This window comes from Daktulosphaira vitifoliae, unplaced genomic scaffold (assembly GCF_025091365.1).
Source record: "Daktulosphaira vitifoliae isolate Bord-2020 unplaced genomic scaffold, ASM2509136v1 Scaffold_3, whole genome shotgun sequence".
NCBI lineage: Eukaryota > Metazoa > Arthropoda > Insecta > Hemiptera > Phylloxeridae > Daktulosphaira > Daktulosphaira vitifoliae.
In genome coordinates this window covers 16,833,879-16,853,683 of record NW_026099574.1, presented here as the reverse complement: position 1 = coordinate 16,853,683, position 19,805 = coordinate 16,833,879, and the positions used below count along the sequence as shown (strand labels likewise).

Below are 19,805 nucleotides of genomic sequence, written 5' to 3'. Positions count from 1 at the left end.
TTTTTTTTTGAGATTACAAAAATTATGTTTCATTCATGATGACTCGTTATAGATATATCTGTTGTTTCTTGTTTCTATGATTCAAATAATTCGTGTAGTTTTTAGAGTTGGGTTTCTTTAGAGTATTGGTGTGATGGAAGATCATTAAGAATAGAAATAAATGTTAGTGAAGTTTTGATGATTATATTACTCTGAGCTTGAATAAGATTTCATAGATTATTTTTAATATGAATAATTTTGAAATATTTAAAATTAATTTTATAATATTATTTTATTCTATTTTTAAAGATCCTGCTGAAATTTTACATACAAGATTTAATGATCAAGAACATCATTTTGAGTATTATGTACATTTTGAAGGATATAACCGAAGATTAGACCAATGGGTACGAAGAGATAGGTATGATGAATAAATATTTTTAGGAACTTAGATAATATTATATTTTAAATATTTCCAGGATTATGAACTCTAGGTTTGATATATCCGAAAAAACTTGGAGACAAAAAGATGTAAATAAAATACCAGATCTTTTAAACCAGTCAGATAGAAAAATTACAAGAAATCAGAAGAGGCGACATGATGAAATTAATCATGTTCAAATGGTATGTACATATATATTTGTTGCATATAAAATGCTTCATTGAAGATATTTATTTTTATTTTATTAACTAGTCATATGCTGACATGGACCCAACAACAGCTGCTTTAGAAAAAGAGCATGAGGCTATAACAAAAATTAAATATATCAACAAAGTGCAATTGGGGAAATATGAAATTGATACATGGTATTTCAGTCCATTTCCAGCTGAGTATCAAAAAGAATCTAAAATTTGGATTTGTGAATATTGTCTTAAGTACAGTAAACTGGAAAAATCTTTTAAATATCACATGGTAAGCTTAAATTTTGTGATTAATTCTTAACTAATGTAATTGGTAGTACCTATTCAAATTTTTTTTTTTTCGGCAGAGTCAATGTACTTGGAGACAACCGCCTGGTGTTGAAGTTTACCATAAGGGTTCACTTTCAATTTGGGAAGTGAATTCCAGTCATCATAAAATGTACTGTCAAAATCTATGTTTACTTTCAAAACTATTTCTAGATCATAAAACTCTTTATTTTGATGTGGAGCCATTCTTGTTCTATGTTCTATGTGAAGTAGACAAGGTTGGGGCCCATTTAGTAGGATATTTTTCAAAAGTAAGTAAATATTCTTTATTCCTTTGTTAATTTTGAGTGTCTCTTCATTCTACAATGAATTTTCATACTTCCAGGAAAAAGATTCACCTGACTGTAATAATGTAGCTTGTATTTTGACAATGCCTCCTTTTCAGCGACAAGGTTATGGTAAATTATTAATAGCTTTTAGCTATGAGCTAAGCAAGTTGGAAGGACTGGTAGCTAGTCCAGAAAAACCATTGAGTGATCTTGGTAAACTGTCTTATCGATCCTACTGGTCATGGGTATTATTAGAAATCCTTAAGAATGCATGTGGCTCATTGTCTATTAAAGATTTAAGGTAAAGCTAGTTTTTTGAAGTTATTATGTATTAAAATAGCAGCAATATTTTTAAACTAAAGTTATACTTAACTTTTTAGTGCAATGACTAGTATAACACAGACGGATATCATATCTACATTACAGTCGATGAACATGGTTAAGTACTGGAAGGGTCAACATGTGATTTGTGTAACACCCAAAAACGTTGAACAACTTGTAAGTTCTGAACAGTACAAAAGACCAAGGTTCATTATTGATGCAAATGCTATCAAGTGGACACCTAAAAAGTATAATCCTCGACCAGGTCCATCAAGACATTCACGGTCACAATACATAACTGGATAAATTGCATATGAAAACAATTTCTTGTGGCGAGAAATATTACCTAGTAGTCATTTAATAATTTACCTATTGTAAATAGATAATAATGTGTTTTTTTGCATATATGTTTAATATATGTAATAGGAAGGTTTAAATATGACAAGGGTAACCAAAATGTGTGATATTGTTCACTCTAAAAAAGTGTAAACAACTAAAACGAACAATGCTTAATCTTTCTAAGATACATTGGTCAAACTAATTTATTTTAGATTTTGTATAGTCATGTATATTGTTACACTAATCCACATGATCATTTTTAATTAAAGTTATTGTGGATGTTATTTATTTTCTGTCTAACAGCACTATCTTCAGTTAGAATTTATGTCAGCTTTTATGTTTTTTTTCTTTCATTGCCTTTGTTTGAAACTTGATAAACAAAACAAAAGAACCATTTCCCTTGTCATACCTTTTCTACATGTGATAGTATTTTATTTCGAATTTTTCCAAGTACGCGCATAAGACCTGAGTTGATATTGTATTTTCATTATAACTCATTAATTTTCTTTTTATAACTTTTATATTTCTTAAATTTTAATCATAATGCTTTTCTTAAGTTAAAAATAAAAATATTACAATATCGTTTATTTTGAATAAAAGATATATTAGATTGTACCCCACCTTATTTGATATGCAATAATGTTGGATAGCATTGTATTATAGAATAAATATAAGTCGTACTGTTGCATTTCTTATTCTCCATGTAATTTATGTTCCAGTTTTTTATTATTTTTTTTAAATGTAATTACCATAATTTATTTTTATGGAAAAAAACTGTAGTGTAACTTTATTTGTAAACTATTTGTTATGACAAAGGTTAATGGAATTGCTTATTTTAGGTGACTAGACATAAATAATTGTATGTCTTGGATGATTATGTTTAATTGCATTTCCATTTATATTTTAACTATATCTGTAATTACTGAAAAAATTGTTACTAGCTTTTTGTATTGTAATAGAAGACAAATATAGTTTTTTTTATTTTAAATCTTTTTTTTATTAACAATACTTTTTTCATGTTCATATCAATAGGTAGAAAATTCATTAGTATTTGACTTTCTTATCTTTTAAAGTAAATAAAATAGCTTAATATAATCATCTTGTAAGAAAAGTTTAAAAAATTCTGAAAATAATTCTAACAAAAAAAATATATATAACAATATTTAGTATATTAAAGTTAATAACAGCTCCTAAGAGAATCACAAAGTACCATTTTTAAAATAACCAATTTTTATAAATTATTCACTGAAAATATTTTGTTTTTTTTAAGTAAATATTTTAATCCTAAAAAAGTTATGAATAACAATAATTAAAATTAAACAATTTTTAATATTAAAACACATAAATAAAACTGATTATTTTTTGTTTCAATTGCTTAATAAAGATTTTAATTCTTCTGGTGTGTAGACAGGTAAGTTACATACATTGTTTTTGCAAACATATGCGGACACTTTACCTTTTTGTGATTCTGCTAAACCTTTGGCTAGGGTTGAAATTGATGATTCTTCTGCTAATGCAACTGTAAGTCCAGGTATATAATTTTCCCTAGTTATTGACAACAATGGATCTATATCAGGATCATCAATATTTCCTGTAAAATATACCTAAAACAAAAATTAAGCAATTTTCTAAATTCATTACTTATTTAGAGATTATTAACATACTGATGTTATTGAATCACTATGTAATGTAAGAGCAGACACTAATGTTGGTAATGAACCAGCATTGTTTGAAAGGCGTCCAGTGAATGAATTGAATAATAAATTTAGATTTTTTGTATATTCAGGATTATCAGTAATAATTGATAATTTCTGAAGATTTAAGGCAGATATTGAATTACCACACGGCTCAGCTCCATCATGATCTATAAATCATTTGTTTATTTCGTGTTTAAATCACATAAATTTATATTTTATATACTATTTAAATTATTTAACAAACAGAACAATACAATTTTTTCAATTTAAACTTGACATACCACTTTTGAATCTCAAAATTATACTCGGATCTTTATCAGTAGAAGAAAAGTATCCAAATTTATCTTTATCCCAAAATAGTTTATCTTGTTGTTCTTGCAAATTATTAGCCCATGATAACCATTCAGATTGTAAAGTACATTCATATAAATCTAATAAACCACGTATGAGAAAAGCATAGTCATTTAAAAAACCTGTTATAGGTTGTTCACTAGAATAATATAAAAAATACAAATTTATTTTTAATTTTAGCAAAATTTACTATTAAAAAACATACAGATTATTTATCTCTCCTAATTCGTTTACATAACAAGAACGTAAAAGTACATTTGTACTCTCATCCCACATATGAAACTTGATAAAATTAGCACATTGAATAGCTTTTTGTTTATACTCTTCACACTTAAATGCTGTTGCTGCTCTAGCATATGCAGTAATCATTAATCCTAAAAATATATTTTTAATAATAATTTGAATTTGTATTTGAAAGTAAAATAAATAGAAGTACGATATTGTGTATAGATTAAAGTAACATTTGTTTATTACCATTCCAAGAGGTTATAATTTTATTATCAAGATGAGGCCGTGGTCTTTTATTTCGAGCTTCAAATAAAACTTTTTTTGCAATTTTTAATTCATTTTCTACTGTTTCAACAGTCAAATTAAATTTTTTGGCTGTATTTTCAATACTTCTAAATTCTATTAAAACATTTTGATCCAAAAGCTCACCATGAGGATCCTAGTAGTAAAAATATGAACATTAGTAATTTAATAACTTTTAAGTTTAAAGTAGCCATTCATGGCTAATGGAAAATTGTATAAAATTTACAAACAATAAGTAATAAGTGTCACATGTAAGACAAAAATATTTACTTACGGAATCTGGTCTTACATTGCCATTGGGTAAAACACTAAAATGCCAACAAAATAAATCAGAAAGCTTCACATCTGATTTGTTAGTTAATGGTTTATCTAAGAGTTTTATTATGTCTTGCTGTGTCCAAGTATAAAAGGCACCTTCTTTCTTTTTATCTGAGTTAATATTTGGTAAAGAGTCAGCATCTTCAGCACTATAAAATCCTCCATCCTATAAAAGAAATCTAATAATAATTTTTTCATAATCTATTAAATAATATATATACCTTATGACTTAAATCTCTACTGACATACTGTAAAATATCATGAACTATGTTAGAATATAGTTTATTTTTTGTAATTAAATAAGCTGTAGTATATGATGATGCTAATTGTGCTTGATCATACAACATTTTTTCAAAATGTGGTACATGCCATTTTTCATCCGTTGAGTATCGAGCAAATCCCTTATAAAAGCAAAATGTTTTGTAGTACAACTTGAATAAAAAACATTTTTCTCATGAAATATTAACTTACTTGGCCTATATGATCATGAATACCACCCATAGCCATTTTTTTTAAAGTTTCTAATGCCATGATAAGACTTTCAGCACTTTCTGTAGCTTTTTTTTTACATGAAATATGAAGCAAAAAGTCCAATATTGATGGTTGTGGGAACTTTGGAGCCATACCAAAGCCACCCCATTCATCATCATAAATCCTCTGTAGTTGTGAAAAACATGTTACCCAAGATCTTGGGTTAGGTTTTAGAAGCTCAAGCGGGACATTGATATCAAATGTTGTTGTTTCATAAAGTATTTTTATAAGTTTTCCACTATTTTCTAACATTTCAGCAGAATCATGTGACCACTATCAATAACAGATATCATTATTAAATAAAAACTTCTAAGTTGAATTAAGTTTACTTTTTTTGCCATGTGCAAAAGAACACTTTTAAATCCTGGACGGCCGTATGAATCTTCTGGTGGATAATAAGTTCCACCACCAATTGGTTTTAAGTCTGGTGTTAAAAATACACTCATAGGCCATCCTCCTGAACCAGAGGCTGCCTAAAATTTTCAAAGATAAGTAAAACATAGAAAATTTTAATAAAAGAAATTTATATTGAAGAGTACACTGAAAAAATTGAATTTTAGCTTCGATGCAAAACTGAGAAGGTATTAATTTTACTATGATGTGTTTTTTTTTTTTATTTTTTTAATGATTTTCTTCAATATAATCTTATAAACAGTTTAAATGTCAACAAATTGTTTAGTGGCAGTAGTAAGGGAAGTTATTGAATAGTTATATCAATATTACCTGAACAAATGTCATGTATAATTGATCAACATCAGGACGCTCTTCACGGTCAACTTTTATATTAATAAAATGTTCATTCATAATTGCTGCTACTTCATTATTTTCAAAAGATTCATGTTCCATAACATGACACCAATGACATGTCGAGTACCCAACTGAAAGAAAAATCAGTTTTTTTTCTTCCTGAGCTTTTTTAAAAGCTTCATCACTCCAAGAATACCTATAAAAAAATAATGATAATTATTAAATTATCTTAATAATTTAAAAACAAATGTGCCTTTATCTATTTAATATTTGTAGGCCAGAAAAAAATTTGTATTATATCAAATTTACTAAGATTGGAAAAACAATGGATGTATAAATTACCATTCAACAGGATTTTCAGCATGTTGTAAAAGATAAGGTGATTTTTCTAAGGCTAAACGATTTTTCTTTTTTTCCATTTTATATGATGTTTGTTTTAAAGATGAATTTTGAAAAAACCTACGTAATGATACAAATATAATTTTATATAAAAAGAGTTAAAAACTACAGTGTACCTTGTATTTTTATATTTTGATGATGTTGATTTATGAAATATTATCCTCGAAGCATTACACCATTGAACGCAATTATTACGTCTTAATAGACCAAATGCAAGCATAACAACAAAAAATATTCTAATTCTAAAATAATAATTTACTTTAAAATACGACTCGAGTAAAAAACATGTTTAATTTCCAAATCATCGAAAAAATTAATATTTTATATAAATATTACTTTCAATAAATTTTGTTGAAGTGATAACCAGCTAATCAAATATTATCAAAATGAGCCGGTTGGAAACAGCTGTCTGATATACAATATCAGCATTCGGAGCACTCGAGGTCAGAGTGTCATGTTAGTGTTAATTTTATTAATTATAGAAGTTTTCATTCAAAATATTAATTAACATTTTTTGAACAAAAATTATGCGTTTTAAAATTATTTATGCAAGTTCGCCATTCCAACTCTTTTGATTTAATAATCTTTTAAATTATTAATGATTATATAAATAATTACAATTTATTATTATATTTATACAAAAAAATTAATATGCAAGTCTTAACTTTAACTAAGCAATTGAAAAAAACTTGACTTTGATGAATGATTAAGTAGCGTATAAGTAATAACTAAATATATTTCAAAAAGAAAATAAAACTATTTATTTCAGGAACGATGCAAGTTTAAAATATTAAACTAGTAAAAAATTGTTTTTAATCTATATTTTGTACTGCGTTAAAACTAAAGGTAGCTAAATGGTAGTATTTGATGACATATACTGAGTTAATACAGCAAAATAAGTAATGAAACTTTAACATAAATAGAGGCGTTTGAAAGATCTGAATTTACGTTATTTATACAATTTATCATATTGGGCGATTTACATATATGTATAAATTGAAAAAATACTGCAGCTAGTTCATGCCAAGAGTTTTAAACAGATACTGGTTTCGTGTTTTTTATTCCATTATTTTACACGTTTTGTTTTAATTATTGGATTTTAATTATACAAATCTTAAGTCATACCATAATATAAGGCGTTGTACAGCAGAGTCAGTAATCTCCTTTTTTTGTTTGAATTTTTTTTATGTTTTATAATCTTAAAGTATAATAACAATAATTTCAATATACAAAAAAAAATTGGTTTTGAAAATGAAGGTTTATACTTTTTTAGAAAATAATTATTTATGTATATTGAAAATATATTTTAAATGTATTTTAAAATTGTAAAATTAAAAAAAATAAAGAAGGATTTCTGATTGTTGCAGAATGCTCCATATATTGTCAATGACAATTTGTCACGTATTAAACCATAAATAGATTATGTTTGACAATATATTTGTTGCTAAGCTATGGTTAATTATTATATTTCTTATGGCTTTATTCAGCTAAAAATCGGAAATTTAATTCAAAATATTCTCTAATAAACTATTGAGCTTGTTCGTTTAGTAAACAGTTTTTCCAGCAACTTTTATTTTAAGTGTGTTTACTATGAATAATGAACCTTAGACATTTATTAGCTATTGATTGGTTGTTTAAATATAATATAAATAGATTATATTTTATTTGTTAACCGCCTATTGAACTTAATGTTTAACACTTTCGCCTTAGGGTTAAATTAAATGAAAATAGAGAATTAGTACCAAAATCTGAAACTATTTTGTATGTACTTGCTCACATATTTAATAATTTTTTAAGCGTAAGGTTAATAACTACTTATGTGTCTCACGGCTATTTATTTTTATAATAAGTATTTAAATATTTAGATTAAAGACTTTTTTGGAGGGCATTGCACTATGTAACTATACGTGAAAAATGAATAACATTAAATTTTTTGAACGAAGGTCTTTTAGTCAACTGATTTCAATCATCGATATTTATATATATTATATACATAGTATTAAATATTATATTAAATTGCATGATTCAAATAAGTCTTAAATAATTTATGGGTCTAAGCATTCAAAACTAGTACAGTTACGGGTTTGTGTGCATATTTTTAATTATAAATAAATATTTTCAAATAACTAGATATGAGAATTATTTACTATTTTTATACTTGACATTCTCTAGAGTTCAAGATTTATACACCCTTATTAAATAATAATATTAAACCTTAATGTTTTCGGTATTATCATTCACAAGGGCGTATACAGAAAGAACTATAAAAACTAAACCATCCCATTAGCTAACCACATTAAAACAACATTTTAAATACAAAATCACTACTTATAAAAGGTTACTAATTTTTATTAATAATATGTAAATAAAAACAAATCGTTTATTGAATTATTGTATTAGAATTTAAATAAAATTTAATAGTTTAAATTCAATATTTTAATATTCTCTACATTTATTATTTATTTGTATATAAAATAAATTAAAAATTATTTATTACATTATATTATATTTATTATAAATTTCTATGGATACAATAAATAACAAAAAAGTTAATAATAAGTTAAAATTTCTATTCACATAATCCGATAGATGAACAATATTGGATACGTAAATTATCTTCTATTATTTAAAACCAATACTAATATTTATGATGTGATTGTTTTTCATTGCTTTTTGTTCTTTCGGTAAACAATACATTGATAATCATGAAGTAATTACTAAACGATACTTTATTTTTTTTAATCTTTAGTAATGAGAAGGAACGTTAGATTTATAAACAAAAGATTGGAATTGTGCATATTTATCTTACATTCATTTAAAGACGTTGTTTGTTGTAGATTGTAGATAGGTTTATTTATGTACAGGAATAAAGCCTTTAATTAGTAATAAATCGAATTGATAATTAAAACTATTAATTGTTTTCTAGAGTTTTTAGTTGTGCAACTAAAAACAAATTTCACTGCATTGTTTGATTTGTTAATAGATACGTTGTAAATTATGCTTACAGTTATTTGAGACATTTTAACATATCATCATCGTGATTCAAAAAGTGGCTAAGTACAAATGTATACATTTGTATTTTTCATATAATAATTTAAGGTGGAAAAACACTTTAAATTATTAAAAATGTTCTATTTAAATATATTTTAATATTTTTAGTTTTAATTTATTTAACTTTTAAAGCGTATCAAATCATAAATAAAATAATTTAGCCATTTTTTGCACGATGGCGAATATATTCTCGTTAAGGCGACGTTAAATAATATATATTATAAATAATATAATGTACTAATGCATTTATTTTACAAGAGACTATACCTTTGTAAAATAAATTTAGTGTTAAAATATTTGAGTAATATTTTGGTATTAGTCAACTAATTTATATATTTTTTCCATTATTTTGCTAATTACTCTTACTTTTGAAAATATATAAATTTTTTATTTACCTTATTTAAATTAGTTTGACGGTGTTCCATAACAAGGGTATTTAGTCGTTCCTTGCCTGAGATCAAAGTATGACACTCATGAATAATTTATTAGCTACAAGTCAGGTCAATACTTTGAAAATAGTATACTGATAGAGTTTTATATGAAAAATAGTAATTGACTTTTGACGTTGTTTAATACTTATAATTTTTGATAAATGATTTTATGACAATTTCTAATTTATTAAGAAAAGAATTTGTCTGTCTACTTTTTATTATGCATAGACTAATAAATCAACATTATTTGTCGATAAGATAATTTTATTATAATTGATTAATAATTAAAATAATATTTTTAATCTGAGTATTTTTTTAGTATAAATCAATTTTTTTTTTGTGTATTACCTCAGAGTATTTTATAATTAAATTTTTTTAAGCGTAGTTTATAAGGTTTTATAATAATTAAGATGAAAATCTTTAAGTTAATAAAAATAGTTTTAATTCTTTATATCAGACTTTGTGACTTAGTTTAAACTAAGCTTTTAGCTAAATTTCAAGAAAATTTGTTTTAGAGTCACTTTGACAAATGTTACATCATTCCATCCTATGAAATATAAATTATTTTGTCCCTATTCATTTTTTAGATTGTAATATATTTCTAAATGACTCAACATTTATATTGTTTTAATAATGTTTTGTTTTGTTGTTTAATTCTTAAATTATTTTTAGAAAATGGAGTTAGAAATATGCTACAGTACTCTGTTTTCTTTTAACTGACCGAAACATTATTTAAGCAACTAATTTGAAAAAATACTTTGTTATCAAACTGTCTCCGTTGTTTGACTACTATAGGCTTAATGCCAAAATCTAATTAGACTACAAGTAGTATAATAGTGTAAGGTTATTCTTTCTTTAATTTTTGTTGTATATGAATAATAATTACTTATTATATTATAACGATGCTTTAAAAGTTTATTTCTGATACATAGAACTTCACTTTTTTTTAATTAATTATTTCAATTCATAAGTTACATGTAACATATGAATTTTAAATAATTTTTCTATAAAGAATAATTAAATATTACTTTAAGAAATGTATCTTAAGCGTCCCTGTACTGTTTCAGTCCTTATTTTAAGAAACATAATTATTTTTTAAGACTTTTTTTTATTAATTTGCGCTTCACTTTGATTTTAAGGCAAAATTTGAGCAAAAAATCAACAGCGCGCCTTATTTAGTAAAAAAATTGCATCTATACTATCTAGTAGAGGGCCAATATTAATACAGAAAATAATTTTTTCGGATTAATTTAATGATACCGAATTAGTAATTAGGGTGAAGTGGAGTAATTGTTTATACATTTTTTTAGAAAATTAAACAAATTCTTATTTTAAATTTGAATTTAATATGATAGCATCATATATACAAATCAGAAAATTTCAATAAAATGATGTACTTTACATTTTTTGAGAAATAAAACTAGTATACAATTACACCATTTACTTATGTATATCCATAACATCATATAACGATTTCCACGTAGATAAATAAGTTAAATGTGATATCATCAGGTATCTTTGATTACTAATTCAAGTGATCCTCACAGNTCTTATTTTAAATTTGAATTTAATATGATAGCATCATATATACAAATCAGAAAATTTCAATAAAATGATGTACTTTACATTTTATGAGAAATAAAAACTAATATACAAATACACTATTTACTTATGTATATCCCTAACATCATATAACGATTTCCACGTAGATAAATAGGTTAAATGTGCTATCATCAGGTATCTTTGATTACTAATTCAAGTGATCCTCACAGTTTATCTTAGGCCCGTCTGGTATGACAGGCTTGTTTAAAAAATTATTATCGAGACTCCTTTAATTGCTCCCCTCCACGGAAATCTTTAGTAAAAGGCGAAAGATTTATTCGTATTGAAAGGGAACCGGAGTTAATGAACAAGTAAATTTTCTCTACTTATATATAAAAATTGTTTAGGTTCATATAGGTATTGGAAGCTTAACACATTCGTTTAAATATAATTCAATTCAATTGTTTACCTATATTAATTAATTTTTGAGTAATTCTTTGAGAATAAACGGATAAAATTTTGTACATTTTGTACCTATTCAAGTGTTTATTAGTTAAATTCATTAAAAATGAACAATTTACTAAAGTAACTTGAAATTAAAATTGAAAACTCTGCTATCTATTGGAATAAATGTGTAAAGCCCGCCATCTTACGGGAAAAATTTAAATGGTATAATTTATCTAAATAAATGTACAAATTCTGCCATCTTCCAAAAATAGTGTGCTTAAATAAGAATTAAAGAATAGTAATTGTTTAAAGTAAATCCTAACACTTATTAATACTTAATACTAAATTAATAAAAAATTACCAATGCTCTATAATTTAAGTATGTTAAGTGGAAATACATAGATTAATATTGCTATATTTATATTAAATTAAAGAATATTTGATTTAAAAAATATGTTCTTTATAATGTGTACATTTTTAAATTCAACATCAATAAATATACAATATGGTGTTTAATATACATGTTTCGGTGAACTATCTTAGAAAATGGATGTGCGTTGCGCGGTTATATATTATTTATGAGGGATATGAATATGTAAATTCAACTTAACCTAATCTCACCCCATACTTTAAACATATTTTGACTACAAGAAAAATTCTACAATTGTGGGAGTTGTGACACCCCTCCTTCCTATATAAAATTCTATATTCTAGAAATGATTGAAAACAATTTTGTACATCAATTAATTGTCCTTGAAATAGGTAAAGTTGAATCTACGATCATGAGCAAAGTATAAATTTTTTAAATATATTGTCATACATTCTAATAAATTGCATATAACTTTTCAAATAGGTATTTAAGAAATTCCGTTCTATTATTACATATTATAATAATATATTTACATTATATATTCATTAAAACCCACACATTATTGAATTGTTGAACGATTAATTCACAATATTTGTTTATCTAATCGTCTGGATCCATGTGTGTTTATCGATAAAAAATCCATAGTTAACATCTAATGTAGTTTTCATTATTTCTTGGGAGTTTTCAATTACTGTTTTTAATATGTAACTATGCGATGTATTTAATAGCTTTGGACGGAGGTGCATTTTCTCAATAGCTTCTAATGCTCCTTTCTACGTCATCGTCAATTCAGTTATTTTAGATAAAGTTTTCACTAGTTCTAATAAAAGCGATACTCATCATTTTCTCGTTTTAGATAATTTTTGCAATAATTATATAAAAACTTTGTAATACAAAACAGTTAAAAAAAAATAGTATAACATACACATATTTTAAATTATTTTGTTCATATTATGAACAACCAAGATAAAGCCACCGTGAATTTATGAAATAGAGCGGTGCGTAGTGGTAGAAATTGGTGTAACTTCTGTGATCGAACTATATGTGTAACATACAAATATCTATTAAAACTTAAAAGAATTCTAAAATAAAGAGTTTCTTTTTTCAAATTTTCATACATTAAACTTTTTGTAAAGAATATAAAAAAATCACAATAGATTTTTAAAAATTGAATTTTGTTTTTTTATAAAAATTAAATTTTAAGTATTTCACCGTATCTATTATGTATTATTGAATACTATTGTTCATTTAAATTTATTTGATGATATAGCTTATTTTCTTGCTACAGACGTTTTTCTAAAATATTCCTTTAAGGTTTCCATATACATTCTTATCGCACTAGTTAGGCACATATTACTACCTGAGCGCGCTGTTTTCACAAATGCAAGGTGTCTATACTAAAGTCATGTGAATTTGAGAAAATTTCGAGTCAGTTTTTCTGAGCTGGTCCAATAAAATTACTTAAATTAAAAATTTTATTACGATATGTAACACTAACATATCAGTTAGCTATTTTTATTTTTTAAAAGTGCATAAACTATTTTGTGTTTACAAGGGAATGACGTATTGCTCTAATGTATGTAGATGATTTTGACGTAGTTGTTATAAGTTTGTTAAATCAAAACAGATCGTAGTTTTCAATATTATCTTATATTTATATTGAATTTAGTGTACAAAAAAAATTAAATTTAAATTTTATCCTTTAGTATGTCTCCTGAAAATTGTTGAAATTCCTCTACTGGATTTTATTATCCAGTTCTACATGTCATTTGAGATAAAGATCAAGTAAAAAGTTCAATGTTAGTTAAGTAAAATATAGACGTACTTCTAAACAGGAAAACTCATCAAACTTAAACGTTTAAATTGATTTAAACGTTTAAATTGTATTTTTCAATATGTAATTGCCTATATTATTTATTCCCCGTGGCCTTTGATGTAATTTTTTTATAGTATCCATTGCTTGTTTTATAGTCATCATCAATTCATTTGTTATTAGCCGACCCGCAATCTGATCAACCAGCATGTATTGATATGTTCATCGGTAGTGACATATTTCCGTATTTGAATCGGTCTAATGCAAAGACCATATATTCTGAAGGATTACCAACAGCAATTAATACTTATCTTGGCTAAACAAGTGTATTCTAATCAAAAGAATAGTAAAATTAAGTTGCTACGCGATACTTAATATTGATACACAGATGCGATCAAATATAAATTAGTTTGTTGTTTAATTTTGGTTAAGAAAAACTATTTTTTGTGCTTGCATTGAATTGCTGATAATTATTAAAAATTTTGTAAGAAATATTTTGATACATTAATTTTATTGTGTATAACATTATACGATGAAGGTGAAGAGTTTTTTTCGTCGATTAGCAACATTATTTAAATGCTGTGTTTCGAAGAAAAAGAAGCATAATACAAGTGGTAAAGTATCTTAGTTCAATCCAGTTCAGATATTTTTTTAACGAATAATATTAAAATTAAACAAAGAAGTATTTAGGTAAATGCAAATTATTTATTAAACATAATAAGTAATTTACTATACTAAAATTTAATGTTGCACAACGAGATAAATAATATATTAAGGAATGTTACTAAAAAAAAAATACTACAATGTAGAAAATAAAAAGTATTTTATTTCTGCAGTAAAAGTTTGAAAAATATATTATTACTTAATTAATTACCACCTTAATTTTTCAATTACTTAATGTACTTGTTACGATTTTTTATATATAAAAATTATACAAGTTTAAGTGATTAAATTTTCATTAAATACCATAATTTAATTTTTTGAGTACAACTATTAATATTAATAATACTGTTCTACGTAATATTTTAATTTGAAATCATTATAACCAAGTCCCAATTAATTATTTGACCTTATGCCAAATCTTGCCTTAGATTTCATTGTTTAAGTCTAGTTGCTTTGTATACATAATAATATATTGAGCTTTCCCCGTAGTGTCACTATTGTAACAATTAATTCTAAAAAAATACATTTTAGAAATTTTAGTAACTTATTATATTTATTTTATCAAAAATATATAATTTTGTAATTATTGTTTAGACAATAATAATAATAATGAAATTTGAAATATTAATTAGAAATTATGTCAGGTGATGTACGTCTAGATATTAAACACGTAGTATATACCACAACGCAAATTAAAGATATCGATATTGAAAATGTAATGTCAGTAGGCGGTGTGTTTACTGTAAAACAAGAGAGTGATGACGTTAAGATTCCTGTGGAAAGTATGAGTTTACTTACATGAAGATGCGAATGAACTTTACACTTCCAATAATATAACTGAGGATGATCACCCAAATAATCGTACGCTAGAACTTGAAGAAGCAGTTTTCATGGAAACGCGTAAACACGATGAAGGTGTTATACGCTATTTTGGAAAAAATAATGAGCCCGGTAGAATTATTTCAAAAAATGGAAAATGTTATACATTTTATAAGGTAGGCATATTATTTTATTGTCATTTACATAACGGAACCTGCGTTTGAAAAAACTAGTCAAGCTTATAATACATAAATTAAGGCGGATGAAGTATACGTACACCAAAATAAAAAATTCTAAAATTCTTCTATTAATTGGGCATTAAACATAAAAGATTTTTTTTTAATCTATATAAAAATAGCGCATTTTTGTTTTCCCCAAAATAATTGAAAAAATCAAGTATCGCAGTTTTGTCATGAAGTTGATAATATTTATTGGTTAATTCAAAAAAATACAAAAAATCCTTTAAAATTGTCCTTTTTTTTTTAGAAAGATATTGTTAGCTCTTATAAATATTATAAATCACTCCAAAAAGCAAAGTTTGTTGTCGATGATTCACAAGCAAATTGGGCGAAAGATGTAGAAATAGTTGGAGATATTTATGGCCAACGGTAATTATTAAATGATTTAACAGTATAAATAAATAAATAGATAAATTTTGTTTTTTTTGTATGTATAGATGCTATTATTGTTTAATACATGGTCACTATACAGAGGAGTGTATTCAATTAGATATTGATTCTTTAAATTTTTATTGTCCTTACATTTAAGGTACTAGTACAATCTGCTTGGTTATTCTAATTATTCACTTTTTATTCAAATTTAATATTGTACAGATTTTAATGTGTTAAATAAAAAATACTATTATACATTATAATACATCTAAGTACTTAAATTTATTGTTAAAAAGGAAGATTTAAAAATATTGTAAATAATATTTTACGTAATTGTTAATCAATAAAAAATATATTGTCATAAATTAAAAATTATTTTGATTAATTTGTTTAATATAATAAATGTAGTAGATGTATGTTTAAAAATATAATTTCAAAAAAAAAATATATTCCATAAAAATGTTTAATGTATACTATGTTACAATTCATTTTAGAAATATTTAAAGAATTTCTTTATATGAAATTTGTATATTAATGTTTTGGCAATAGTTTTTTCAATTAATTAAAAAAAATATTCACATTTGTGAAAATACACATTTGTGTTTGTGGGACCACTTACGTGAGGTTTTATTCTCCTCTCATAGTTTTTAGGGTACCTCATTGAAGTTCTGCCACCTTATTCAAGCCACCTCCCTTATCAATAACATATAAGAGAAAGTACATGTATAGAATGGTGTTATATGTTGTATATCAGTGAAGTAATTTTGATAACAGATTTTGGCTACACGCTTTTCATATAATATAATATTTAACTAATTTACCTCTCTTATTATACTGAAATGTAGTTAATGATATTTGAATAGTGTGAATTAACAGTGTAGAAAATATGATTATGGGTACTAATTTATTGATTTAGCGCATTATATTATTTGAATTGTATTTCTTCCTTCTTGTATGTAGTAACACTTAAACTTGAAAATATAATATATATAACGTTTAAGATCTGGTTCTTTCATTTAATACCGAATCAGTAGAAATTATTTAGTAGTTAATCCTTTTATCACTTTATTTACTAATGTAATGATAATATAGATCATCAAAAACAATAGCACCTCCTCCCTCTATATACACCATTTAATACTTAAGCTTGTATATATGATAAATTTAACGTTAAAAACTCTCCTCCCTATTATTAAAATTAGCTATAAAATTCTGTTTGGTACAGAATGTCTTCAGAAAAAGATCTAGTAGACCAGTTGTTACAAAACATAGTATATTATATCGTGTGGCAGCTGATCTCCAGCGTCTTGCTTTATTCAGCCCCTTGCCCACCTATCACGGCAAATCGATGACCTACGTGTCAATTGTCATCCGTGTACAGTTCATTGTCGTTAGTCAGTTAGTCACTTTGTTTTGTGTGTCATTCTTTTTTTTTTTGGTAGCAAGCTCCTTCGCTTGAATGCTAAATTTTCCGACTTTTGTACGCCGTTATTCTATTTTTGTTTACTGCATCCTTGTGCTCAAAGTTTTCATGTCCTTGCACTCCACCAGTGATTGGGCACTGAAAATCATAAAATATCTTCATTGCCGTAGTCACTTTTCCGCCATCTGTTCTCGTCTGCCATTATGTGTCTGGATCTACACTCTAACTCACCATACTCAGATGTTTGACATCATTACCACAAGATCTCATACAGTCTACTTATCACTATTAACAACTTCATCTATTCAGTTGAGTTTTTAAATAATTTTTTAATGTTATTTATTATTTGTTTAATTAAGTTTAAGAAAATATAATTATTTTTTTCGATTATTTAATATGTTTAGAATTGTTTTTAATGATACTACATAATTATTATTGTCAAGTTTTCAATGTACGGTACATATATAAGTATTATTATTTAGTTTACGCATATTTTTTTTATGTGCATTTGATAACTTGAAATCTAAATAAAAATAAATTGTTAGTTTTTGACACAAACAAATTAACACTGTCATAGATACCTAATATGTTACATTTAACTGTCAAAGGTGGATGTTTCATAAAACACATCTCCAATCTACGTAAATCATCAGCATTCACAGTGACTGATTCTTCCCAATCAAGTAAATTATTTACATAAATCTCTTCCTCGTTCACATTATCTTCAACAGAACTACAAATTCCTCTATACAGCCTACTATCTCCTAAAATTAAATTAGTAAAAATAATGATAATTTTAATTTATGTTTTAATATGTAATGTTTTTATAATAAAGACATCGTTTGATTATTCAGAGTTATGAAGAACTTACATGAAAAATAAAATATATTAAATAATTATTAATATATATTATAAGTTGTTTAATTAAAAACCTATCATATAACCATAAAACTCTTTGAATTGTACATATCTTTATACTATTTTTATAAGTAAAATTGTTGATTACTATATTTAGTTGCGCAAAGTTCATTTTTTCGTGGATTGTAATTGCAATTTTGAATATCATGTTGTCTATAATATTTAGTCATTTTATTTTCCATAGACCTTATAATATGTTCATCTACATTTTTTGTCATGCAAAAATAATCTTTTCGAGAATACAGTACTCTCATGTTATAATTATAATTATTCGCCAATATCAATCGAGGCATATTTTCTAATTTATATAATGTTGGTCTGTTATCGACTTGAGTCCATGATATTCATTCATAATACATCTTGCTAAAAAGCAAAAAAATAGTGTTCATGTACATTATTTATGGTTTCTCTATTTATTTTAAACACCTTATCTAAAAAGCTATGCTTGTGTTAGCAGTTAATAAGAGTGTATAATCAAAATTTAAGTATTTAGTATTAGTTAAATAGAAAAATATTGAATATATATTTTCTAATTACCGAGTATAAACTTTGTATCTTCCAATAAAGATTTTGATCAATCTAAAGTTGATACTATATCAACTAAAACATAAAATGAAAAAAAAAATATGTTTTCATGTAATTCCTAATATATTTTTTAAAGAAATTTTATATAAAATGAAGTCCCAATTCTTCACCTCCGGTTATTATTTAAATTTGTTAATAACTTCTAAAATAGTTGTTGTTTACTGGTAATTTTCTTAATTATATAATTATTCCATAAATAATCTAGTTACTTATGTGTAATGCTATTTGAAAAATAAAATTGACGCCGTTATAGGATACCATAATAGATGACCGAAAAAAATAATTTGTGATTAAAAAATTCAGTAAAATTTTGAGCTATTAGAGAGAAAAGAAAAATAATTATTAATAATATTATTATTTTTCAATTAATTTAGTGGTTGTTATTATCTTTCTACTCATAATTTTACAAATTTAATTTCCAACTTCATCTTAATCATTTTTTTTCTTATTACATTCTTATTAAAAATAATATTTTTCAAAACAAAAAAAATTAGTATTTCTATTCAAATTAATTGTATAAATTATTAAATTAATAAAATTAAAAAATAAATTATATATAAATCAAAACTATCAAGCGCGAATTTTTCATAGAAAGAGATGAAAAATTCTCATAAAGATTTAAATCAATTTTTTGACCATTTTTATCATCCAAATACCTTTTCTCTTCTTATATAGTAGGAA

The 19,805-nt window shown here is 24.8% G+C and overlaps 2 protein-coding genes and 1 non-coding gene across 3 annotated transcripts in view; 1 reads left to right on the top strand and 2 right to left on the bottom strand.

Annotated features, from left to right (window-relative positions):
• LOC126900282 (histone acetyltransferase KAT8) overlaps positions 1-2,865 on the top strand; it is an 8,136-nt gene extending 5,271 nt beyond the window's left edge. Inside the window, exons 2-7 of the mRNA XM_050675888.1 lie at positions 289-400; positions 459-603; positions 674-892; positions 969-1,199; positions 1,274-1,518; positions 1,598-2,865. Coding sequence (XP_050531845.1) covers positions 289-400; positions 459-603; positions 674-892; positions 969-1,199; positions 1,274-1,518; positions 1,598-1,844 — 1,199 coding nt within the window. The 3' untranslated portion in view covers positions 1,845-2,865. The remainder of the gene's footprint in view (positions 1-288; positions 401-458; positions 604-673; positions 893-968; positions 1,200-1,273; positions 1,519-1,597) is intronic.
• A 177-nt stretch (positions 2,866-3,042) lies between these two features.
• LOC126900281 (spermatogenesis-associated protein 20) lies at positions 3,043-6,799 on the bottom strand. The gene is made up of 12 exons (XM_050675887.1): positions 6,568-6,799; positions 6,395-6,511; positions 6,029-6,248; positions 5,635-5,778; positions 5,246-5,578; positions 4,996-5,175; positions 4,731-4,940; positions 4,400-4,592; positions 4,131-4,299; positions 3,856-4,064; positions 3,542-3,741; positions 3,043-3,481 (listed from the first exon to the last, which is right to left on the bottom strand). Exons 1-12 carry the CDS (start codon positions 6,669-6,671, stop codon positions 3,245-3,247), a joined length of 2,316 nt encoding a protein of 771 aa, XP_050531844.1. The 5' UTR covers positions 6,672-6,799; the 3' UTR covers positions 3,043-3,244.
• A 4,915-nt stretch (positions 6,800-11,714) lies between these two features.
• On the bottom strand, positions 11,715-11,838 carry LOC126903392 (U5 spliceosomal RNA). Its single transcript, XR_007703490.1, has one exon. It is a non-coding gene; the product is annotated as a U5 spliceosomal RNA (small nuclear RNA).
• Between the last annotated feature and the right edge of the window lie 7,967 nt (positions 11,839-19,805).